Source organism: Hyaena hyaena, unplaced genomic scaffold (assembly GCF_003009895.1).
Source record: "Hyaena hyaena isolate Hyena2069 unplaced genomic scaffold, ASM300989v1 scaffold_762, whole genome shotgun sequence".
Lineage (NCBI taxonomy): Eukaryota > Metazoa > Chordata > Mammalia > Carnivora > Hyaenidae > Hyaena > Hyaena hyaena.
Window position 1 is genome coordinate 650,310 of NW_024081396.1, and position 27,402 is coordinate 677,711.

Below are 27,402 nucleotides of genomic sequence, written 5' to 3' on the forward strand. Positions count from 1 at the left end.
TCTTTCAGTTTCTAAATGTGTTCTAAATATATACCTACAGCGTATGTTATATTCTAGCAGGGGGTTAAAAGAATATATAATATTTTGAAAAATGATATGACCTCAACCAATTCCTTATGGGTTTTGTTGTTGTTGTTGTTGTTGTTCAAATCTGGAGACCTGCAGTATTTGAGAGCAAAGGTTTAGAATGTTCTAACTATATCTAAGGCAGGCTTTAGAAAAATTCCACCCTTACCTTTTCACAATTAGAAAGGTTATAAATAATGTATTTGGCTGAAAAGGAAGCTCAGCCTGTGGCAGATGGTATCATTCTAGAGTACTGGGGTTTCTGTGAAGATGGCATTCTTTCAGATCGGAACTTCAGCAGACTCTCAGAAAGAACCGAGGCTCTTCATAGGGAGCAGACATGTGCTTTATGGATCTTAGAAAAGCTTACAACTTGGCTCCTAGGATGAGAATATTGTGTCACACTGGGGTTATGAGACCCACAGCCAATTTCTGCCAACTTTCAAATTGCATTTCCCAACACTGAAAGCTGTGGCCTATTCATTGGCTGGTGTACTGTGTAGCATTTGAACTTGAGGTCTGAGTGGACTGAGTTTGGTCAGCCTGATCATTTTATTCCCTGACCGTTGATGGTCTACACAGACTGGCCACTGACTAGGAAAACTTGCGGTACAAGTTGTGCCTTTTTCAGAGTGCTTTGGAGAGCTAGTATAAATAGACACCGAGAGAGAGAGAGAACTGGAATAACATAACCACCAAGCACTGCTACTTCCGAGACATCTGTGTGGATGTATTTTGAAAAACCTGGGAAGGGATCTCTTGCAAATTAATGAACAAAGTTTCTTTAAATTATGAGTTCTACCATGACAGCTAAAAATGATGCGTCTTAAAAGATTCATAGGACAAGCTGCCATTACCTTTGACCTTTAGGAGCAAAAATAAATAAGGAAGGAAGGAAGGAAGTAAATAAATAAATAAAGGACTTTCTGGTAGCCTCCAGTAATGGCTAATTCAGTGATCTTCAGTCCTTTGATCAGCTAATATATGCCCAGCCCCGTGGTGAGTCCTGGCCTTTCAGAGATGCAAGCCCAAGATTCACAGCAGCAAGAGGAATGCTGGGAAGGTGCCATGTGCTGGATATACAGCAAGTCAGGAAAGGATGCCTGAACTGTGTCCTGAAGGATGAGCTGCTGCTAGCTAGAGAACAGAGAGGGCACAGCTCGAAAACCCAAGTCAGAGAAGTGGTATATATACGTCTTCCCGATACCTGCTAGGGGGTACAGGCCAGCTTCACAAAGATACCTCCAGATTGGGATATTGAAACAAATGGTGGAAATACTTTTTTTTTGCCCTTGGGTGTTTTCTCTTGTTATCTCTTGACCCAGCTTACACCTCAGTAAATTTAATTAGCCTACTCTCTTGTTCTTCATAAGAAAATTTGACATAAAGTACAACATTTGAAGGTTTTATCTGATCCTCTTCTGTTATTTAAAGCATAGTCTTTGGATTGATCTGAAATGTGATCATATAATAAAAGCCAGTGAGGAGGAGGCAGAGAGTTGTCATAGTAATTAACGTAGCTTTAAGTCCATACTTGGTCTGTTCTTGACTCTGTGCTAATCGCACCATATTCATCTGATTTATTGTCTGTGTAAGTGTGGATAGTATGTCTCTTTGGGTCATTATTTTTCTAGTGACTTGCCTAGTGCTTGGCACCTCGTAGGAGTTCAGTAGATACATGCTGAATGAATGGGAAAAAAATGCCTGAATGAATGGATTCTCAGAGCAAGCATGTGAAGTGAGCATTGCTGTGATTCCCATCTAGTAAGAGGGATTATGATAGACTCAGTGGTCAATTAATGTGACCAAGGTCACACTGCTTCTGTGTGACACATTTTGGACTTGAATGAAGATTTAGCTATTCTCTTTCATCAAATGAACATTTAGTGTGTATTTAGTATATCCCATACATTTGGGGCTGGAAAATAATATGGAGCCCGAGGGCTGCATAAAGTGCAATTTAGTATAATCTTTTTAAACCAAAGTCTTTTTTTTTTTTTTTTGATTGACATAAGAATCCCAAGCCTCTTTCCTTCAAAATGTAGATCTTGATCTCCCTACCACCTCCTTGTCCCCATCCCCTAGGAAAAGAGTGCCAACCTTGGCTTTGTGATTTGTGTTTTTCAAATAATTTGTGTTTCGTTATGATTTTCTAAATTTAAGAACCAGTATTGAACATGATCTTTTTTACTTTTTTTTTTAATGTTTACTTATTTTTGAGACAGAGAGAGACAGAGTATGAGCAGAGGAGGGGCAGAGCAAGCGAGAGGGAGGCACAGAATCCAAAGCAGGCTTCAGGCTCTGAGCCATCAGCACAGAGCCCGATGAAGGGCTCGAACTCACAAACTGTGAGATCATGACCTGAACCAAAGTTGGAAGCCCAACTGGCAGCCACCCAGGCCCCTAAATATAATCTTTCAAATGCCATGTGTCCCTCAAGATTCTGAAATCTCTTTCTTGCCCTCGAAATCCATAGTCTAGTCTGATGCCACAGTTAAGTCTCCTAATAGGGATTTTACTGCAAGCTCCCAGTGGCTACTGGAGCAATTTAGTTGTACATATTACTGCATATTGTTGTAATAAAAATAGAGGTCACCCCAGGTTACCTGAATTATGGAATATTCCCCAGCCCCCTGAAAGCACAGAAAGAGAATTTTAAAAAGTGGCTTTGACATGTCACAACCTGTGGATTAGCCTTTTCATTTACGTCTTGCTTAGGCTAATATTTACATTAATCAGAGTTCCTTAAGTACACACCGCTTCACAGAATAGAAAAGATCCAGAAAGTCACTTCAGGACAGAACCTACCAAATGGGGTTAAACAAGGGCAGGAGGAAGCTTTGGTGATCATGCACATACGGATATTATTTTCCACATATGGATAATAATGAACTACATAGCACTATTACATATGGGCTCCAATTTTATAAAAATATTTCAGATGGGCTGTCTTACCACATACCATGTATTCTTCCTTTTGTCCCACCCCCCCCCCCCATATACTTTTCACTGTCGGTCTGCTAAATCACATTAAATTGAAGTAATCTGTTTATGTATCTGTCTTCCTAACAGATGGTAAACTTATAGGCAGAGGCTGTGTCTTATCTGCCTTTGTATCCCTAGTACCAGCTAGGCACGTAGTAGGTGTGTGGCAAAGAGCAAATTTCACGTATAGAACTATTGGCAAATGAAATAGACTGAATGTCAGAAACCTCGGCAAAGTTGAGATAGTCCCATACGTTTCTGAAGAGTAAGACATAAACTACATCTGAAATGTATATGTACTATTATATTGACATTTAAGAAACTGCCAGAATGTCTAGGAACAAGAGTAATAATTTTTTAAAAATTGGACCAAAGTTGAAGAGCATCAACTGTCATCCATTTGCAGAATCACCGTTATCCATCAGCGATCTCAATAGTTTTATTAGTGTCTGACTTTATTGATCCATTATTACAATAGAGTAAGTATGATTGAAGCTGACGGATTGTTAACTGGATCAGGTAATCTTCTGGCCCTGGTTTTGGCAACCTTGCTAAGTATCTTTCTGTACTCCGGAGTGAGGGAGGCTCTTAGTAAAATTGCAAGCTACTGGATTAATGGCAGAGAATCACGAGCACATTAAGAATGTCTTTTTAGAGAAATAAAATGCGAAAATGACTATAAAGTAGAAAGTGTCCAAAAAAAAAAAAAGCTATCACAGTGCCTCTTAGGAAAGATAGCCGTCTTTCACATAAATAACACAAAGATGGCTTATCCTTCCCTGGAAGTTCTTCAAAGAGCCCCCCAAGAGTTAGATATTATAGGAATGTGTTCATGTTACAAAATTAACACTGATTATGGATGTCCGGAGAATCAATAGTAACCAAAAGAACTTTAAATTACAAGTAGCTTAAAGAAGATAATGAAATAAAAATATTTTTGTCCCCAAACTGGCTTTTCTGGTTGTTCCCTGCCTCACAAACAATGCTGCCTTATGTAAACTATTTCACCATAGACCAGCTGAAGTCTGAAATGTAAGTTCTCGTGTTTCTACACATAGGAGTGGAGGAAGGATTGGTGTTGCAAGTCTAATTATTCCTAAAACACGTCTGGAAATTAATTGAGCCACTACTAGGTAATGTGGGCATTAGGGTTAAAAAAAAAATGAATTAAGTTACTGAAATTACCATGACCAAATTTGCTGGGAAGAAAACACTTTTGTTTCTTGGAAATGAGTTTAAAACAAACAAACAAACACCAAAAACTCCAAAATTATGGCCATTCCTGTCTTTATTTTTATTATGTTATACTGTTGACTCCATCTTCAGGGTTTTTGTTAAAAGCAGAATGAAGACAAGTGACAAAATAGGTCATTTTCTTTTTTGCGAGTATCCTTGAGAAATTCAGTAGGCCTGAAGTGCGTATATTTTAAAATCTTATGGTTAGTTTGAAATTCAGAATTCAGCTTTATTGTAGATGAAGCTAGCAATAAGATTGCAGAATGTTTCTTTCTCTAATAGAGGCGCCCTGTGAATAGTTTCTTTCCTTAAATGTGGTCAGCTAACCTTTGGAGAGTGTGAGTGTAGTTAACACATCTCCAGTTGAAATCCAAATTATAGGAGTGGAAAGTGCAAGTGGTATTTCCCAAAATTTATGCACATTCAAATCCCCTGGGGATCTTGGTAAACTGCAAGTGCTGATTGGCTGTGTCTGGGGTAGGGCCCAAGATTATGCATTTCTCATAGGCTTCCGGGTATGCTAATATTAGTGGTCCCTGGGCCATACTTTGAGTAGCAAAACTCAAAATGGTGTTTACTTACGAACTGTAATCATAGAGTCATCTTCACGCATTTGGCATTTGGATTTATTGAGATCAGTGAAAGTTTGTCAGCCTTAGGTGACATTGATGGAAGTTCGATAAATACTAGAGCAGAGCTGTTGGTTTGAAAGCTTTATACTGGTCTCAGTGGGCTGTTGCTTTCTACTTAAATAAGTATTTGCTGGGCTACTTAATAATTTTAAGAAGTTGAGGCTTTAGGCCAAAGTGTGAAACAAAAATGTATTGGTACTCAGTTGATTTAAAAAAAAAAAAAAGTTTACACAATTGAAATCATTTTTGTGTTCCATCTTGTGCCGGTATGTATTACAAATGTTTCCCCCCCTCTTCATGCAGAGTATGATTTCTTCCATTGTGAACAGCACTTACTATGCAAATGTCTCAGCAGCAAAATGTCAAGAATTTGGAAGGTGGTACAAACATTTCAAGAAGACAAAAGATATGATGGGTAAGCAAAAAACTGTTGCAGTGGTGGCTACATACCATTATGTGTCATTTGGGGGTTTATCAAAGTCACATCTAAAGCCAGGTCTTGTGATTGCCCAATTAGAGATCAATTTAGAATGTTTCTTTGAGGGTGGGGAGTGGGTATGAGTGTAATGAGATAATTAAATTCAATAAATGTTTGTGTTTAAATCAGCCAAACTGACTTGGTTGTCAGACATGCAGGAAATCGAGGCGGGAGGAGGGAAGCTGTCATTTCTTAACATCTCAGTGAAGACCTAACCAGGCCTTGAATAACTAATATTAGCTGTGATTTCTCTCAGAGATAAATCATGCTTTTATGTGTTTTGTTTTTGTTTGAGAGAAAGAGAAAGTGCCTATTTTTACATCCAATTTTTAAGGAATTGAAATTGTATTTATAGTTTCCACAATTGAGATCAAGTGAATTTGTAGCTCTGATCCCCCCTCCCCCCACCAGCCCTTCTAGATAGGCACTTTGGTGAGCTTACCGCCCATACCAGGTGCATCATGACACCATTTCTCAACTTTTAATTCCAGTGTAGCATCCCATCTTAACGTGCAACTTCAGGGCAATGTGTGTTGTGCAGAAGATGCATTAAAAATTATTGGCAGTGTGAGATGGCATGTACAAGTGTGTGTTGTACCTGAGCTCACATTTAGAGGATGACGTTTCCCCCCTTTTGAGTTTGCGTATGTTGGCAAAGCAAACCCTGTGATTAAGGTTAATGTTTTAATTTCTATTAATGTTTTCTTTCACATACTTGTACCTTCCAAATAATGCATTTTAAAATAATATAGGAACACGATGTTTAATATGCATAGCATTACACCCTATTTTTAAATGTGTTTCTCCTTCCATTGCGTTCGTTTAATAACAACAATAATGACTTTTCCTAAAGATTTTAAGAAACAAGAGAACCTGAATTTTGAGTGTGTTTTAGCTTTTAATATTTGAAGCAAAGCCATCCATCTACCAAAACAGATTCTTTGCCTTTTATAGCTTGGAGCTGTAATGAAGACAATGCATCATTTTTGGAATAATTGCTTGAATTACTATTCCCTGTGAATGGCCCACTTGGGCTGATATCACTGGTAGAAATGGAAGGTTTCTTTCCCAATTCTTAGTTATATTTTGCATATATCAGTGATTATAGCAATATGATAAGTTCCTCTAAATAGAAAGCCTGCGTATTTAATAAAAAGAAATGATGATGAAAAACAAGCCAGAGTCTATACATGGGAAGTATGGTGTGCTGTTTGGAAAAGACTCACCTATTTACATATAACCATCATGCTCAGCCTTTCCAGTGCAGAGCATCAAACCAGTCTCTTCCTTGCTACAGCAGAGCATTTGACACACTTACAGCTGACTCTGAGCCAGTCCGTGTTAGGGACCCAGCCAAGGGAGAAGCATTCATCCTGGTAGGTGGTAATAAATTGCAAGATCGTGACAGTATGACTATTGTACCAGGATGAGTCCCCGCCCCTTCCTTGAAAGATTGTCTTTAGCATCTGGTGATAGCCATAGCTTCTTCAAGAAACATTTGGGTCTTAGCAAAACTGGGTATACTGGCTTGCAATGCAGTAAATCATTTGCTTCGTTCTCTGGCGATATACTTGCCACCCATAATAGAATTAAATGAAACAAGCCACATAGGATACTCAACACAGTGTTCAGTACGTACTCAGTTATTATTACTTATCATTATACTCACTTTATTATATTGATTACTTCTTTATAATTCCTGGCTAGGTAAAAATCAAACATAGATAACATTTTTTCTTTCAAAACATTTGCTTCAAGTAATAACAGTTAATATCTCTCATGAGAAAACACCTGGATATTTCTTTTTTCTTTAGTGCATATATTTTCTTAGCTCAACTCTTTCTAGTTGCTCTTAAACAAATGGTGTTCTTCTAGAAGCTATTTAAAGAGAAACAAAACCATTCCTTATAAGCCTTGGAGTAATAAGTGAGAGTGAATAATAGTTTAACCCCAAAACTAGTCACATGGAATTTGAAAATAATCGATTTTATGCCTTAAGTAAAATTAGATCTGAAGCATTGTATTGTCCCCTTTTCAGAGTTCGTGGAATTGTGCAGAAGGAGAAAGTAAATCCATGGCCATTGAATTCCATCTTAAAATGTTTTCTTTAGTTTAATGGGATTTTCAGCATGCCCTGTGCCTAATGTCTCTGTTTAGGAAATGATCAGAAATCCTTACCGATACCCATGACTGTTGGCTTAACATGACTTTACTTTTGTCTACTTTAGTGGAAATGGATAGTCTCTCTGAACTATCCCAGCAAGGTGCCAATCATGTCAACTTTGGCCAGCAGCCGGTCCCAGGGAACACAGCTGAGCAGCCTCCGTCCCCTGCGCAGCTCTCCCACGGCAGCCAGCCCTCTGTCCGGACCCCTCTACCGAACCTGCACCCTGGGCTCGTGTCAACGCCCATCAGTCCTCAATTGGTCAACCAGCAGCTGGTGATGGCTCAGCTGCTGAACCAGCAGTATGCAGTGAATAGACTTTTAGCCCAGCAGTCCTTAAACCAACAATACTTGAACCACCCTCCCCCTGTCAGTAGATCTATGAATAAGCCTTTGGAGCAACAGGTTTCAACCAACACAGAGGTGTCTTCCGAAATCTACCAGTGGGTACGTGATGAACTGAAACGAGCAGGAATCTCCCAGGCAGTATTTGCACGTGTGGCTTTTAACAGAACTCAGGTCAGTTTCGTTCTTTTTGGAATGGTTCTCTCTCTTTTTCCCTTTTCTTCCTTTAGTCCCATCTTCTACTAACACTTATTCTTTTACTCAGTGCTCTTCTTTTTTTACTCTATGCTTATGCCTTTTAATTCTTGTCGTGTGATCATATTGTCTGGTCTTGATGGTGCCTAAGTCCTGTCACTCCTTTCCCTGTCGTAAACCTCCTCTACCAAGAGCTAGGTACAGATCGATCTTGACTCAGGGGCCTCGAAAGAATAAATTCAATATCAAATATATTTCACACTGGCATTACCTATGTTTTTACCTAATGAGATCCTAGACTGTTAGGAGTAGCAGATTGAGACAAGTCTCATGGCTTGGTCAAGGCCATTGGTAGGACTCCAGATTCTAGCCTCTTGTCTTCTTCCTGTTATCCCCATGTCAAGCATGAGTATATAAACATGCCCTGCTTAAGTTCCTCTATAACTTTCTGGGGAAAAAAAACAAAACACATTGTGAGACTCTATAGCAATTTCTGCCATTTAATTTGAAGAGCCATTAAGGGGGAAAGATATATATGTATATATAATATATAATATGGCTTATTAACATAAAATATTTCTTAGCTTTGTCCTCTTCCCTCTTTACATTATTGTTAGTATTCTTCCAGACATCATTCTTTAGATCAGAGATCAGCAAACCTTTTTGTGATAGTCCAGATAGCAAATGCTTTCGGCTTTGAGGGCCATCAGGGCACTGTCAGGGTGTGAGTAGCCTGGGAAGCAGCCAGGACAGTAGGTGAATAGATGTGGATGGGGTGGTGTTTCAGTAAAACTATTTACAAAACAGGCCCCTCTGGGAGGTTTGGCCCGCAGGCCTTAGTTTGCTGACTTTTCACTGAGATCTGCATGTACCCCTTCTGTTCATACCTTTGTCCCCCTGGGCAAATACCTGGGAGGATATTATCATCACGGACCTGGACCTGGAGAAAAGAGTGATGTATGAGATGAGTCAGCCTGAGATGAAAAGTCCTAAACTGATGATCCTATTCAATTGTAAATGAGAGGATTTTTTAAAAATTTCTTTTTTTTTTGGAAATTAGTGGTATATATGGTGTTTATTTTTGGCCCAGGCACACTAAAACAACAACAACAACAACAACAAAAAACAAAAACAAACAAAAAAAACCAAAAAACCAAAAGAACATGTAACTTTGATTAGAAATGAGGACATTATGTCCTTTCAACTTTGTTGTTTTACCACTGTTCTTTCTTGTGTCAATTTTGTTTGGACTGACTCATACTTTCCTTTCATATTTAAGTTATTTTGTTTATTACGTGATTGTAAGAATAAGATTCTGGTATAAAAATAATCTAGTATTAATTACTTGTTGGCAGAGTTTCCATACCTAGGAGAATCCCAGCAGTGACTTATTTTTGGCTTGCCTGAACTGGATTGAAAGTTAGGAGGCCTGACAAGGCCTTTAACTCAGTGTTTGTTTTCACTTTCTTTATCTGTTTTTTTCGTTTGTTTGTTTTTTGTTTTTAAATGTGTGTATCATTTGTCTTTTTTAAAGGGTAGTTGTAGAAGGGAATTTCTTGGGTTCGTATGATTTAACTAGTTTTATATTTTTACAACTTAAAAATGTTCAATAGTGGCTGGTAAATGTCATGACATTTATAACAGTTGGGAGGTTATTATTTAAAAAATTAAATGAGTGAATGAATCGAAAGTCAAACTTGTAGTTTTCCTGTTTCTGCCAACGTTCTTTATTTTTGTAAAGAGCAGTAACTGCTAGTATTTCTCAGTACTGGACAAAAAATAGGTCTCTACATAAGTGATCAGTAAAATGTTTGTCAGTTTAATTGAAAGCCCACAAAGACAACACTGACGTAAACGCAAATGAAATACAGATTTACTAAGAAGTGTTTCCTTAGTGTCTCACTAAGGAAAATGCTTTAAGAAATAAGGAAATGAAATAAGAATGTATTTTATATGGTGAATAATGACAAGGTCTTAAAGCACTAAGGAATGTATTTTACATGGTAAAGAATGACAAGAGACTTTAGCTGAGGGATGTGTGAAGTCACTACCCATCTGTAGGGTTTTTCTTCTCTTGGGTTATGATGTCACAGCATTCCTCTGAAGGGTTGACCATTTGTCCTGCTTCTGGCTCTCACATCGACTAATTCCATGGATAGCTCTAGGATTTGTTGCTGAAAAGAAGGCTGAATTCTCTCTCTTTATACCAGAGTAGTCTCTTTGAAAAGATAGTTATCTCTGTGGTTAAAACATCGAAAACAGTGACTTAATTTTTCTGAAGCTGGTGGGGGAATGAAAACAGCGACAGCTTTAGTATCAAGCTCTCTTTAGTAATAATGACCAATTTAGAAAAAGTTACCGCGATAAAAAATTATTTGGTGTCCTGAGTGATAGAGGGATTTGGTCTTAAACCTTTATGTTGGTAATTGGTACGCCTCAGTCGAAGTGGTTATTGGCCACATTTGAAGCTGTTTGACTCAAGAAAGAGTAATTTTCTATGTATATTTAAGTGTTCACTTTTTGCGAACAAGCTTTTGAACATGCAAGCATGCGTGTGTTTTTGGTGGTCATACTTAAAAACTACACACGCACGCGCGCGCACACACACAGCTGCATTTATTTTAATGATTATACATTCATATGAATGCATGTAGTGTGTTTATTTCAAAGTGTATGCATTTCAATAAAAGCAGGTGCAGAGTGAGAGTGTATGGTGTGAGTGTGGCGTACGAAAATACACATGCTAATGCATATGTATAGGCAGGGAGCTCTGCAGAGTTAAATCGCACATCACACATTTGTGTGCACTTACTACAATGTGAAATTCCATCTCCAAGTTTTAAAAAAAATTAATGTCAAATATATACATGCAAAGGTAGAGTTATATGATCGAATAAAGAAATTGGTACCCTATAAAGAGTAAGTTAAAACATTAACGTAATACATAATGCTGATATGAGATGAGAGTCTTTTAGTCATTGACAGCTCTGTGCAACGTTAAAATCCTGGATTTCATGTTTTAACTCTTCACTGGAGAATTTTCTCATCATCCTAATTGGGTTTCCTAAAGCCCCTCTCTTAAGACTTTCACACATGACTATAAAAAAAAAAAGTTTACCTTTTCTGAAAATTGATGGTGAAATTTATAAAATTACTTGTTCTAAGGGCACCTCTCCCTTCTAAACTGATGGGCATGTGTGCTGTAATTGTGACTGAAGGTACTAGCTTTTAGCATATGTCATTCATTCACTTATACCTACTTGATGTCTTTTTAGTGGAAACCTATGGCTAAAAACAATTGTCGAAGCTTCTACATTTATACTTTTCAATTCACTTCCCTGTATTATTGCTATTTAGGGACTGAGATGGAAGCAAATATATTCCTTAGTGCCTTCTTAAAGTTTTTAAAAAATAAAACCCAGAATCTGACTCTGATCCCATTCTGTGGCTTTTTTTTTCCTTTTTTCTACCCCCACCCCCCGCCTTGGCACACTTTATTTTCCAGTAAAATAAAGAATGAAGATGGATTATTCAAAACTGATAACAGTAATGGACCATCATGTAATGTTTTATTGAATTTGAGTTCTGTAAATTATGTGGTGGAGAGAAATTTGCCTGCTTAAGTATAACAGAAATTGCTACTGTGTTCCTATAATTCTTCACAGTGTAATTTAAGGAAAGTCCACTCTCCATATCACTATTGAATAAAAGGTAAAAAGGTGCTATTACCCCAACGTGACAGCTCTCGCTTAGCCTCCCCAGCGACAGAGATAAATGCGTCTGCTTATAACTTACTTGGCGGGCATCCAAGGTAGTAGGTGGAGTTGAAAATAGTCTTTCACCTGGACATGTGATTAAAAATTCACAAAACAACAGAGGTCGGTAGTCCTGAAGAATATTCTGCGTATTTTCTTTTTAGGGAGGGAGGTTTCATAAAATCCTCTTTTCCTTCTGGGGGCTTTGAAGTTCCACGAAGCTGATAAAATCTATTTGAATCAGTGATTATGTTCAAAGAGGAGACAAACTGGGAGGCCAGACAGGCCTTTTGTTCAGATTGGCAGTCTCTTTCGCTTATCTGCTGTTTTAAAGAATTCATAATTAGCTTTTGGAAGTACTGATAATATTTATTGAAGATTTTTTTCTTTCTTTTACAATTACTAATGAATTTTACTTGTAATAACTTGTAAACTCTTTTTGGAACGTAAAAAGGGTTTAGGAATTCATCAGTAAGTTCACTCTTAAAGTGAAAAAAATTAGAATTCTCATTTCACCCCTGTACCCTGACAACGCAGAATCATTTTATATTTTTATGTATAGAGCACATAGTGCATTATTTGACGAGGTAGAGTCCCAGTGAAAGGCAGCCTCTCATTTCCAATAAAATTAATATTCATGAGTTGTTGGTAACTTCCCACATAACATACAAATTCTCAGGTTCTTTTCAGAGGCAAGAGTGACTGATGATTTTGTTTGCTGTTGTTCAGTAAATCCTTTGAGCACGTATGGTGCACAGTACATGTTTTAGTCCTGGTGTTTTTGTATATTCTCTGAGATAGCAGGTAAGGTACATGCAGCCCTTGACATATTACTTTCTTAGCACGAAGAAAAAATCTTGGTAATAGATCCCTCTAACTCTTCCCCATGGGGGACCACTACAGATGACCTTGATCTAAGTCTGAACTATGTTTTTGACTCCAGGAAATGGGAAACAGGCGCCATGTACATCTTGGGTCTGTAAATGCAGCTACTCACATAACAACAACTTGAACGGGACCAGAACATGCATTCCCATATTCAGATTCTAAAGTCATTTTGCATATAGAATTATTCTCAAATGAAATGATTTTTTTTTTTGGTAATTAACACATTCTAATCAAAATATTTTCTAACAATATTTTCAAGTATTTCCACCAGGGGGCACTCCCCTCATTGAAAGCCTGGGCCGAAAAAAAAAAAAAAATCCAAAGGTTTCTACAACACCTGACAGTGTCTACACTGGCTACTCTAGAGCTCTCTGAGTGTTCCAGGATTTGAAAGATTGCTTTAGACCTTAACATAGTGCAGGCAGAAAAACTTGTACTTGCTGCAGTAGAATAATTAAGTGGAAATAAATGTGCTGCCTCTAAAACACTTTATATGCTTAACCAGGAAGTCATGCCAAGATCAAACTATGAAAAAAGGAAATTTTACATTCTCTCCCAAGTGCTCTGTGGTCTTCTTGAAGCATGCAGGAATGACTTAGTTTCAACAGGACTTGATAAAGAACATGAATGTTATTTTTTCCTGTGTTTGCTTTTCTCACTATAGTTGTCTGCTACCTCAGAAAACATTTTTAATGGAGAGGATATAGTATTTTGTTATTTGAGATTTATAAATGTCTAATTGCAAGTGTCCAAAATACAGTAACATCCTAAATATCTATAGGATTTCTTTTGACCTAATCTGTTTTTTAAATTATTGAAGAGTGTAGATGGAACGTCCTACGTAAGGCCATGTAACTTCATTGAAGGCCTACCTTGGTTAAATTAGTAATTGCCACTACAATTTGCCCATGAGTAGCATATCTCATTCTTAAGTTTCTATCACTCATTTACAATTTTTTCCTTCGGTGGTCTGAATACACATAATTAATCCATTTAGTAAATGTTTATCAAACACTCATGTGGTAGGCATTCTGCCGGGATGACAAAAATGAATATTAGATTATTATGCGCCAGGAATTGAGAACCCTGTATTTCTCTAAAATGTACCTTTCTATCTCTTGATTTCTGTGTGGTTCTTGTATATTGCTTTGCCAGGCACATTTTTTTAGTACATAACATTTGGTGGAGAAAACTAGAGAGCAAGGACTATTTTTTATACCTATTTTCAAGCATTTTTTTTGAGACCTGTATATTTTGGTTTCAGAGTGACACATCAAAAACAGTCAATCTAATTAGTTGGCCTTGTGCAAATTAAATAGCTGGATGATTGACTGCCTGTTTGACTAAATTTTAGTTAAATTGACTGGATGTTTTATTCTTGTATAAACACAGTTGCAGCATTACTTGTCAGTGTTATGAATGAAAGGGACATGCACCCTTCATTCTTCAGTCACATTTTTTATGGTGAAACTGAAAGTTTGGGTCCACTTTCTAGGTTTCAGGTGTAGAGACCAAATGAGAGACTAAAATTCAGTCTTAAGGCCTCTGAGCCTATTGAAGGGTCTTTTTAATAGTAACCTACTAATCATTTTTAAATTGGACAGTGGTTTTATACTCTCTGTACCCAAGTGTTATATTTGGGCAGTGTGGTACCTTATCCCCGAGGAATTAGGAAACCATGAAAACGCCCAAATGGTACCATCTTTAGGCTCAGTCGTTTTGATATGACACTTTGTCTCCTCTTCCCCAAATGTACTTTTTCACCATTTCTGCAGGGTGACTGGAAAGTGAAAGTTACAAATTATATGGAGATCTTGACAACATTTTATTTGGAGCTACACTGTGATAAACTGATACTCTGGCTAAATGTGGAAGGCAGACATGTTCTGGTATTCCAGACATTATTTCATGCACAAGATAGAGGAGGGTAGAGGCCGCTCAGTCCTTACTAAATGGATAGAAAATATTTGTAATCCTTCTATTTCATATAATTCCTTAAACAAAAACGAGGAAACCCATTCATTGTTGAAAAGCTTCTTTTATTTAAAAATTGGTTGATAATTAATGCTCTAGTATTTGGGGAGAGGGACACCTTAAAGGAGTTTGCTAATGGTTTGTAAATTTCTTCTATTACTAATAAAGACTTCTGTCCCTTAAGAAATTCAGTAACTACAGAATTTGATCGTGTTCTTTTCCTGGGCATGTTGTGATGGATTTTGCAATGTAAATATGACGTTATGTATTTCAGATTTAATCAGTGGTTTCTGAAGTTCAGAATTTCAGCCTGTTACCCAAAGCATGATAGTATTTAGAATTTTTCAGGGGAGCCTGTATAGTTTCCTTAAATGGTAAATACAAAGAATCTCTCGTGTTTGACTCTTAATTTGAAAATTAAGGGATAATTTAAAGTATTGCCTGTGAAAACATAGCATAAATCTTAGATGGTGCTTTAGTAGTGTTCTTTTTTTTAACAATTCACGTTCTGGTATTCTCTTTGAAAGTTCTACTTCTCCAGAAGTGGCTTTGTATCTTTACGTATCGGGCTGTCAGCCTTCCACTGCCTTTGTCTAGGCAGCTTGAGAACTATACAGTTCCAACGCTGTTGTATTATGAGCATTTCATTTATTCTTAACTTCGCTCGATCGTCTCTCTGTGAAAGATTTCATGGCAAGTTAAGCTACTCAAAGGAAGGAGACCAATTAGGCAGTTTCAGTTAGTGTTACACGTAAAGCAGATGCTTAATAAAATTAAGAATACAATTGAGGTGCTCTCCTCTCTACCACTTCAAATGAAACTAATACATTTCTGTGTGGAATTGATGCTTCTGACTGTTCATTTTCTAAGCAGAGTGGAGAAGGAGAGGGAAGGATCACCACTGCCTAGGCAGAGCTCGGGAGCAAGCTCACCCTGTACGTTTCATTCCCTGCAGGGCTTGCTTTCAGAAATCCTCCGAAAGGAAGAGGACCCCAAGACTGCATCCCAGTCTTTGCTGGTAAACCTTCGGGCTATGCAGAATTTCTTGCAGTTACCAGAAGCTGAAAGAGATCGAATTTACCAAGATGAAAGGGAAAGGAGCTTGAATGCTGCCTCGGCTATGGGTCCGGCCCCCCTGATAAGCACACCGCCCAGCCGCCCTCCCCAGGTGAAGTCTCCTGCGCTCTTTCCCTTCCTCCTCCCCCTCCTCCTCTTCTTCTTTGTAATGTCTGAGGGAGAATCTCAACAAGAAATTGGAAAGGTAGATGAATAGATACCAATTTTTCTAAAAGTAATAATTCATAGAGTTGCTTGAGGAGACTTTGGTCCCAAATCAGTGATTCTGATATAAAAACAATAAGCTACTAATTAGAGGAAAGAAAATTGCTTTGTGTTACTTCCTTTTGGGGGTTCTTTGGGGGTGAAAAGTAGACTTTAAATGGGATGTTTGTCTCTACTACTATTATTAAGTAAAGAAATATATTAAGCTCGATAGGAAAAAGAGAAATAGTCCATTTTATCCCTATGAGTTTTAGAACTGCCTTTTGGATAGTGAATAAATAAAAATAAATAAATAATTCCATTTGTATTTATGCTTTCCAATACGAACTGCAGCTGGTACCAATTACACATCATCTCGTTTGTAATCTTTCATAATTAAGTTTAATACAATCCTTGAAGGCAGCTTTAAATGGTGCTGATAAGGAATTCCACCCATATTCCCAGAAATGGGCACATTTTCTATTTTTCTAAATTTTCGCACTTTTAGAAAAGACAGAAGTCATCATGCAGGTAACTTTGTGTACATGTATCTATATTTATGTTTTTTTAAATAGAGTTTTAAAGATAACCTTGTATGAGAATTCAAGAAGTTGATTTGCAGTACAAACTACGAGACAAAATTTGATAGTAGATTAGACTTAAAATCAATAGGCAAGTATATTTTTTACACATTTAATTTATGGCATGTACAACTCTTATTTTTAAGCTAAGAGTTAAAGCTGGATAAACCTGAATATGGAACATAAGTTTAAAATATTCATATAAGGTCATCATGAAATTGTATTTTGACCTCAATTTCTTTTCATCAATAATAATAATAAAAAAAAAAAAGATGTTTCCAAGTATGGAAACAGAAAAAGCTCATTCAACACTAAAAATGAAATTGCGACAGATACCTTCATCAGTAAAGAATAGACATAATATTCAGCCACTTGTTGAGGTTCTTAAGCTGTACGTTGTAATGTTCTGAAGTGAGTCTTTTGTGGAAACATCCAAAGTCCGTTTTCTCCATTTTATGTAATAAAAACCAATTTGGTCTTGATGTTGTAGGCACAGAGTGTAAGGAAGTCATTGCCGCAATTGTGAATAAGAAAGTCATGTCTCTAGCAGAGAATAATGGTATTTATCTGCATGTATACATATCTACCTGCCTAGACACATAATAACTGAATTTCATCTATAAAGCCTTCCTTAAAATATTTTTTTAAGAAAAAAGAATGCAGAGTTCTTTATACACACACATTTATATATATGGCTTTTAAAGAGTGATTAAACAAAAATAATATACTTTGGACTTGATTTAACACTTATTTGTGGTGTTGGGAGTTAATACACACACCATCGTTAGTTAACTTTGCTTCTGTAATCATCACAGAAGGCCTCTGGGCAAAGAGTTATTTTACTTATCACTTAATCTGCAATACTAACAAAAGAATTGCTTACTTAAGATCAGTATGAACTTCAGCATTAAGCTGTTTCTTTTTTCTTTTTTTAATCTATCTAAATATTTGACGCAGTAGCTCCTTACGACAGTTTTTGTCTTCTAATTTTTCCATGACTTTAATGCTTTTGTTTTCCCAAACGTGATTCTGCCATCCTTTTTCATCAAGTTTTTTCTTTAGCTACATTTACATTAATTCCAAAGTGGTATTTCTTTTCATATACTATTAAGATACTCTCTGGGAGCTTTCTTAAACGTCCCTCTAAAGACTGTGTCTGCTGATAAGTTGGGATAGGAAATATAATTTATTTTGGCCTACATTATTGATTAACCGGTTGAGCTACCCTTAGCTTTATTTGTTTGTTCCCCAGAGGAATTGAGACCAAGCCTGTAGCGGGGATACCCCGCCAATGATGAACATGTAAAGTATGTAGTTACCACAGAGTCTTAGTGAAACTCTTTCACAGGAAAAAAGTTTCTGGTAATGCAGAATTCCTAGCCATCTAACCAAATTCCGAAGTGGTTATCAGATGTGTATATAGTTTTATTTCACTGCTATAACATACGTCTTCAAGTATCTTAACTTGCCTCACTGAGAATTCCTTTGCATTACTTAAAATTATGTTAACAGAGCTCATAACTACTTTGTCCACCTTTTACCCTTTAACCGTGACCTTATGAATTAAGTTTTAAGAAATCGTTAATGTGTTAAAAGAATTATCAGTGTAAAGTGAATACTTAAGATTTGGAAACATGTGTTCTCCAGCAGTGGGATTAGTACAGTTTCGCAACAGCTGAAATGGAACCAAAACACCATACTTAAGGTTGTAATATGTTTATTACAAGTGATTCAAATGGCAGGGGAAAAAGGGACAAAACCATGAATACAGAAAGAGCCTGCAGAATTTTGTCTTTTTCAACTTTATAGTTTTGACAAAGAGCAGTCTCTCACCGCGTTTCATTTCCCCCTACACGAAGAGATTCAAAACATATTTTGAGGCCAGCTTTTGGCTTGGGTTGGAGCCGAACCCTGATTTCTTTCTAAAGCACTTTTTTTTTTTTTTTTTTTTTTAAAGGCAGAGGTCTCATATGACTCACAGGAGACCCAGACCACCTTTAGGCCTGAGAGAGCTGGATTCTCTTCCAGCTCCTTCCCTATAGAATTGAGATCATACAGAAGATGATTGATGTTATTTTTTGAGAGAGTGAGAGAGACAGAATGCAAGTAGGGGAGGGGTAGAGAGAGAGGGGGAGACACAGAATCTGAAGTAGGCTCCAGGCTCTGAGCTGTCAGCCCAGAGCCCGACACGGGCCTTGAACCCGTGAACCCTGAGATCATGACCCAAGCCAAAGTTGGTCACTTAACCAACTAAACCACCCTGATGCCCCCATACAGAAGATGATGGAGATGTCCTCCCAGGGCCCTACCTGGCTGAGGACCTAAACTGTTGAGGGACTCACATTCGAAATTATCTTTAAGAAGGGAACTTCCCTGGTTTTAGTCAGGCCCCAACCTTTATTATAAGGAATACTTCCCTGGGAAGATCTAGGCCAGTCTCAGATATCACCAGAGCTCTTGGCTGGCTGCTGTCTAGGTGAGATGCCTCTGGTGCACACCTGTCCCTTGTGCCTGAGTAGAGGCAGCTGTGCCGTGGGCTCTGTCCTCTGTCAGCGGCAGTAGGCTCCGGGCCCAACCTGCTTGCTAAAAGCCTCTTTTCATAACCTCTGTTTTCCAATGAGAGAAATAAGATTACCTTGTACTTGGTAATGGTTCACAGTTGTCTAACACCTTCATGCACAACCTTTTGGTAGGAGAAAGAGGGAAAAAAATAAAGTTAAGGCTTTGTCAATTTTCACGTCCCCTATTAAGTCTCTTGCTCTTTCTCTGTACTTCAAGCCACCTCCTCAAAACACAAACATTTTCAAAAGGGGAAGATGAAACGTTGGGACTTTTTCTGTTTGTCATAGAGAATGGGAAGTTTTATTTTTAGATTAGGAAGAGGAACACATATGATAACATTCTACTGATACAGTATGTCCAGTGTTTGACAAATGACCCACTTTTGTAGATTTCAGACAGTGAGGCATTTCTGACATGGTGGAGAGAGTAGCCCTTTCCAAATTTTGTTCATATGAACATGTCTGGGGGAACCCAAAGCCTCCAAAGCTCCCTGGTCTTAAAGATTTCTTTTCTGATTATGGTTTGCAAATTTAACAAATGAATTTATAAGAGGAATTTGATTTATAATAATTAGTGATTATTTTCTGGGACTTATCTGTTCCCCAGAACAGATCACTTTTAAGTTGATGATTTCTATTTAGGTATGTGCTTATTCTGAGTTTATTTGTGTGTTTTAATATGTGTGGCTTTTAGAGTTAGCAATTTCTGTTTCCATAAGAACTGTTTGAAAGCCTCTAAATACCAACTTATAACTGATACTTCACTTACACAATTATTTTTGCTTTATATGTTTACGTCGGTTTATGTAATTCTTTAGTTTCTCCTGAAGGAAGATGGGATATTTTGTAACAGGGCATTAGAAAATGTAATAAGTTCATTTCAACAATGTATAATTTGCATAGCAGCCACACCCTTCTGCCTCTTTACAACAAAGTTTTCTATAACATAATGAAACATAGATTCAGTCATGGGCAGTCACTTAACATTTGATAAAAGTTTTGTTATGAATCCTGCGGCCAGCATGATTTTAAGATCTTCTGTGCTCATAAAATGCTTCCCATTAACAGTCATCCTCTAAAATAACTGGAGGGCTTTTTAACATCCAGATTTGGAAAATAATTAATATTGTTCCTAAAAAGAACAGGAAAAAAAGTAGTATAAGAAGATAGGACCATGATATTCAAGACGGTGTTAATATATAAAAATTTAAGAATGGGGACCATTATCTGTCACTGGTAAGAATACTTCAAAATAGCACATTCCTTATATAACAATACCATGAAAACGTCTATAGTTCACATACCTTGACAAATAAATTCAGGTTGGAGTACTCAGGGTAATAGCTAAAGCAGAAAAAACCATTAGCTAAAAATTAGACATTAATGAGCTAGACTTAGCAAAAGGCCACCAAAAAAGGTCCAGCATGCATGTCTTTAAAAAGTAAGAATTTTTCCAAAGAAAGAAGTCTTGTATAATATCACGACCTCAGTATAGTGCAGTGGTTTCTAAAATAAGCATTAGCATTAGACAGACTTGAGTTTAGATCTTATGTTGCCTTATGAATAAATCACTTCTTTGTTTTAGGAGAGTTTTCTCAATGTTAAACTGGGGCAATAATAGTATCTACTCAGGCCTGTTGTGCAGGTTCGAGCCACGTACCTGAACATAATGCCTAGCACCGTAGAAGCAACCAATAACCGCCAGTTGTTATTACTGTAATTACTGTTAAAGGTACGATCAGCTTTAATTGTGTGTGCACGCACACGTGTGCATTAGGTGCTTGCAGGCCCTCTCTCCTCCATCAACGAATTGTACATATACCAATCAGGACCACAGCCGAGTTCATTTTGGGTAGTATGTATGGGGTACGTAGCATGTATTTAGTATTTAGAGTTCGTTTGCTAGCGTGATTTGATGCATTCAGCAAACCATGAAGAAACAAAATAGAATTTTCGTGGAAAATTTGCCTTCTCCTGCACAGATTCTTAGTGAAATATAAAGCAGACCCCAGTGCTTGCACCCTGTCCTCACTTGGGAGGGTATAATAGTAGAAGCTCCAATTCTAAACTACTTCCCCGGCGCCGCCGTAATGATGGAGTGGCACACCCTACCTTGATAAAAGCTATTCGGAAAGCAACTGCATTTATTTTACCTCCTGTGCTATTTGCGGAGAAGAGCTGAAGAGTAGTTTGTTTTGCCTGGAATGAACTACTTTATGAATTTTAATGTGTGATATAATATTAAAAGCTAAACCAGGATTAACGAAGATTTTTTTTGTACTAAGCTAAAATAGTACTTAGTAGAGTGAGGTATAAAAGATTTTTGTTTCCATTTTTACCTGGGGAAAAATTCAGCTTTCATATTTTTGAAAAGCTGTCCAACTCAGTTCCCCTTAAGCAATGGCTTGTACTTAGGAAAAAATGTGATTCCAGAATTCTAATAGCTTATCTATGATAAGATACATATCTGAGCCAACAAGATGATAAAGAGCTTTTCTAAATATTTTTTAAATGAGCGATAGTTTCTTTACATTTTAAAAAATTGTTGCTCTTATTTTTTTTTTTTCATTTTTAAATGTTTCATGTGTATGCCTTTTCCACTTTTGATTGTGTTACCTACTAGGAAACAGTTATTTGACTTTTTTTTATGATTTGAAATTCTTGCTCTTTGGTTCTAGTTGAAATTTCTTTATTAAAAAAAATTAAACAGAAGAAATTTTTAGAAACCAAATCACAGGTTTGAAACAAATGATTATAGCCCACCTCAAAGATACATTCTTAAACATAGTTTTTACAAAAGAACGACAATTATTTTAAAAACATACTGAAACAAGTTTCCGAAGCCTGCTTTCTTAACTATTGCTAAGCAGATTGCTACCAAGGAACTTTCTTCCACTGTACTGGACTTCAGGCCCCCATTTCCATAACATTCAATTTTCAAAGCCATTGAAATGGCTTTTCTTTTCTCTTTCATTTAAGCAGTGAGAAAAATAGGTATTAAAAGAGACCCCATGGGGTGATCAAATCTATCCTTCTGCCTCAAAGCAAGACCACCCCAGAGCAAAGTTGCGAATCTCACCAAAGCAACTTTGTAGGCAATTTATGGTAATGCTTTAACTCTTCTGGCTCCTAAAGTGGTGTTTAGCAGATTATTGCTTCAAAGCCTGTGTATGTTCTTAGTGGCCTCCAGTCGTTAATATACCTCCGTGAGTGCCCTTGCATTCTGGAGCCACAGAGCTAGAGGGGCATTCTGGAAATGGAGCCTACACTCTTACCAGTCCCGTCTCCAGTTTATAGGTTAGCAGTGGCAAATGAGGTCCAACCAGTTGGTCCCTTGCCCTGCCTTACTCTGTGTCCGCACGTGGGCCTGGGGTCCACCCACGTCACAGCATTATCCTTTCAGTGCCTAGAAGGCTACTGTCCCAAGTGGAAGAAGAATCTAGCTGCCTCCTTGAGTTAACCAAGTGAAGGGTGTTATTTTGCTAACTGGCTAGAAGTCAGAGGGCATGTTTTAAAGACTCTGCCCTTAGGGGCAGAGGATTGAATTGCTTAGGATAACCCCTGCCCATCTTTTGATACCAAGTATTAGTTAGGGGGGAGAGTGAAACAGACCTGAAAGAGTTGCAGCATGACTAAAAGGGTGTATCATTTCATGACCAAAAAAAAAAAAAAATCATTCTTTCTGAAATGGACTTCACTTTCTGTTGCTCATTGTATATATGACAAATTGTCCAAGATGATAACAGAAACCTGGGTTCTGGAAAGGATCCTAAGAAATGTGGTCTTTGGCGAGTCATTTTGCAGGGTCCTGTATCTGTGGTGACTTTTCATTTACATTTTCACCAATTTCCTAGTAAAAAAAAAAAAAAAAGTAATGACATAGTTCATATGTAAAATCGTCCAGGCCGATTCACGTGACTGCATAATAAAACCTAAATGTGAAGTTTTAAAAAGTAATAATAGTTATCAATAAATTTTGAGCTTGAGATTTTATTTTTACCCCACAGTTTTGCATCATTTTCCTGATGATCCCTGCTTATTGTTATTACCAAAGGCATTGATGCTGATTTTTCACTCAAGTTATTCATTTTGAATATATTTATAAAGTCACCAATTATATAATTTGTGTAACTTGTAGTAATGTTCTGTTAAATATTGTGAAACATTTTCTTATTGTCTGGATCCACAAGTCAAAAGGAAATAGTTACATACAGGGGTGCCAGGAGAAGATGAAATAATTACACAGAACAGCTTGGACATGCATGTGTAAAATGCAACCAGCCTTTATGATAATTAAGCAAGGCACTCTACCTGTTTCATGGATGGATAGAAGATTTAAATATGCAGCTTTGCAAATGGCTTTGTTATGGAAGATTTTAAAAATGAGACATAAGAGGAACAGGCATTAAAAAAAAGAGAGAGTCTAAAATGAAAAAGGCCATAGTATGTAATAGCTATTAGTGATGCAATTGTCTATTAGGCACTGGGCACCCAGTGAAGATACAGCACTGGGCATTATGGTTTTAATTGTGAATTTCCTTTGTTAGAATTGCAATGGACAGTAATTGGGAAACAATTAGTTTAGGGTTTTCAAGTCTTTGAAACTATTCTGTTTTCCAGAAAACTTACTTTATGATGCTCTAATTCCTGTTTGTCAGCTGGCAATTGCTGTCTTAGTACCGATGCAATCACCTGTGACAATGTGACTTTCTTAACTTAAGCAATCTGATCTCGGGGTAATAACTAATGTTGAATGACTGCTCTGTTGATCACCTTGATCATAAAAGGAGCAACAATGTCCAGTTTGGATGCCGAGCCTGAAAAGCTTCAAAACAATTTGGCCAATGAAAAATGACAGTCATGTTCAAAATGTTTTGTAGGTGAAAACAGCTACGATTGCCACTGAGAGGAATGGGAAACCAGAGAACAATACCATGAACATTAATGCTTCCATTTATGATGAGATTCAGCAGGAAATGAAGCGCGCTAAAGTGTCCCAAGCACTGTTTGCAAAGGTTGCAGCAACCAAAAGCCAGGTAAGAGCCTCTGTTAGGCATGGAGAATGTTGATCCGCGATGCCTGTGAAAATTTCATTCAGAGGGGTGTCTGTTTTCAGTATTGACCCTGCATCGCTGAGAGGTCACAGTCTCCAGGATTATTGACAGAGCTCGGTGATGAAACAAAAATGTTGTTCAGATTCAGGCAGTAGATACGAGGTTCTGTTTCCTCTAACACCTCCTCCCCAGACCAAGGATTTCTCAGTAACTCTCTGGGTCAGTTAATAGTCGTTTTCAGAAGGATATGGTAATGTATAGGCAATTTCTCAATGTGGTCTGTCGTACTGATGCAAATGACTTGAATTACTGTTGTTTCATTATTACTTAGATGACCTTGATTTCCATCCTAAAATACTGCAAACATAATAGTTTCTTCTGTTCCAACTCTGCCATCTCTATCTATCCGGGGCACTCACTAAAACCAACCAGCTTGACCACCACACAAAACTTTGCACCTTAACGACCCTCATTTTTCCATAGATACATGATATAGAAGATGTACAGATTGAATTACAACTAGAAAAGCCGTCTAAATCTGATAAATTATAAATGAATAGAAGTGAACTGGAAAAGTTACAAGTCCCCACTCAACAAGATAAATACCTAACCAAGGACAGAAAATACAGTGCTCTATCGGTATGAGTTTCAGATATTGGTGATTTATGCCCATCAAAAGCAGGGTCATCCATAGGAACAAACTTATAATTACTTATAAACCCTTGTTCAAAGCCACGAATACTTTTTAAAGGACCAAAAGAATACTAAACTGTCTTTCCCTTTACAAAATATGTGGTAACAAGATCAAGGTGGGGATTTAGAGGCAGTCAAGGGCTCAGGTGAGATTTTAACAACTTGCAATTTTAAACAGACACACTTTCCCTGTCATTAGTGAACTCTCCTTTGTAAAATGGCCTTCCTTGCTGCTGTCAACTTCTGATAAAAATATACAATTCGGAGAGTATTTACACTACAGTGTATTATTTACTATACCATACTTTTTTTTAAGCTCTTCCTAAGATTTTTCTCTATCAGCATTAATAGTGGTACTTGATCGGAGTTTTGCTTTAGAAAAGGTTGTTCTTAATTTAAGTTATAGACTGGATGAAATACTTAAGGGATATCTTGGAAATGTTATATAAAAATGATTAAACTCAAGCTGTGGACTGTAAAAATTATAGCTTTATAGGCCACATGCCTGCCTACCCTTCAATCACTGTCAAAGTGATAATTTCTACAATAATATGTTTCTTTTATTGTGAGATTCTAAACATCAAGTGCTGTTTAAACATTAAACTGAATTGTTTATGTTAGTGCTGTACTCAGCGTGTCATACATCAGGCCACCGTAATCTCTCATGGAATGTAAAATTCTGTCATGAATCATGGCTTGTATATCGGAAATTACTGTAATTTTGATTGGAAATTACAGGGCTCTTGAAATGTTTCTAATTATGATAGAATGTTAGAGCCGCTTCAAACCTGTGTGCTTCTTCAGATGTCTTCATTTACATGCCAAGACTATGCGTTAAGGAGAAATGTCCTGTTTCTTCCTTTACCCCTCACCCACCCACCCTGCACATTCTTGTTTGGGCTATTTAGTCTAATTAGGATGAGGATCTCGTATTCAGATGTATATTATCCTGCCTTTCTTTCTGATCCTACATCTTTTCTGACCTGTCCAATTAAATTATCAAGAACAACAGACTGTATCCCTACAGGGCCCCTTTCTCCCAAGTCTCAAAAACAGATAAACACAGAAATTAGATGTGTATTGTTGTAGTGGGAGGGTCAGTCTTAAAACAACATTAAATGTGAAAGGTTTTTGACAACTGCCATTTCCTTGCTTGTCATCTGTCCTTGAAGTCCATGACTTTCCTCCCTCCCCACCTTCTTTCTGAAATGCATGGCTCCTTATAGTTGGCAGCCCCTATGCTACCTTCATTCTTTCTTTCTTTCAAATGCTATCGGCCCACGTGGACTGAGTTACTGATCTGGGAACTACTTAGACGGTGGCCGCAGTTGGTTCGTAATGTCATGTGAGCGATGTTCTGGTGGGTTTTTTAACATCTGTGCTCTCCGTACCCCTGTCCTACAAAGCTCCCCATGAGCCTTTCAGCAAATGTCGATTGCAACTTCTCGGCCTCTGCCCGGATGGCGTGATTCCCAGAACCCCTTAGCTCCCCTTCCCTCATTACTGAGGAAGAGAGAATCCAAGGAGGCAGTTGTTGGCCAGGGGGGTCCAGCATGGTGTTGACTTTCCTCTTCCCGGATAGTTATTCCTAACTCCTGCTGCCCTGTAACTTTCCAACAGAGGGTTTTTGTAGACGTCTCTTAGTTGGTCAGTTTAGGTGTAGCACTACCCTCATTACGAAAATATGTAGAAAGATTGGCGATTACGTGAAAATAAGCGGTCCAAAAAATGTATATATCACTTGGAGGAGAAGTTTGACTTCACAAGGGAAGGAGTCACTATTTAGGTTCTGTTCTGCTATGATTTTTGTGAAGGAAACAGAAAAACCAGCAAATAACCACCACTCCCCACCCCCTGCCCACAGAAATCTCCAAGTCAGATTGACCTCCTCATGATCAAAATGTTTAACCTCTAAAAGAGCGATTTACTTCTTGGATGTATGTGCCAAGGCTTGTCAGAGGGAGGCAGAGGTCCCTGAGAAAAAAGCATGTGGAAAGAGGGAAGAGCAGGAGTCCCTTATATCTCAGGCCATCTCGCTCTGTCTGCATCTGGTTCTCTGGGCTAGTTTACCATCCAGCACCGTCTTTATACTTAGACCCCACCGTGCGTTACATATGACCTACATTTAATTCTCAGAGTAACCTTTTGAGCTGGGCTTGTTTTCCTCATTTTATACACGAGAGTCATCGGACTAATAAACAGTAGAGCCAATATCCCAATTTTTGGTTCTCTGCATCTGGCCTCCTATTTTAGAATTTCCTCGGGGTTCTAGGCAGCCTCTGTTCGGAAGTGATAACTCTGCTCCGGGAAAGAGGAATTAGGGATGTTGGACTCATTTGCTCGAGGGAACGGTGGGAACTTTCCTTTCTTCACTGACATTTTCCTGCAATGCGGATTCTTACCAGCACAGGGTCCTTGGAATCCAGGTTTTTTCATGTCCCATTGTGCTAGGGGGAGATGCATGGGGCCGGGGGGGGGGGGGGGGGACTCCAAAGTTGGCTATGGCCCTGTCTGTATCAGTGGTGTTATAATACT

General features: G+C 37.8%; 1 protein-coding gene across 8 annotated transcripts in view; it reads left to right on the forward strand.

Moving 5' to 3' along the window:
- SATB1 (SATB homeobox 1) overlaps positions 1-27,402 on the forward strand; it is a 97,949-nt gene that overhangs the window by 43,226 nt on the left and 27,321 nt on the right. For all 8 annotated transcript variants that reach the window (XM_039218445.1, XM_039218451.1, XM_039218447.1 and 5 more), the window contains 4 exons: positions 5,223-5,334; positions 7,626-8,080; positions 15,674-15,886; positions 24,001-24,156. In XM_039218445.1, coding sequence (XP_039074376.1) covers positions 5,223-5,334; positions 7,626-8,080; positions 15,674-15,886; positions 24,001-24,156 — 936 coding nt within the window. The remainder of the gene's footprint in view (positions 1-5,222; positions 5,335-7,625; positions 8,081-15,673; positions 15,887-24,000; positions 24,157-27,402) is intronic.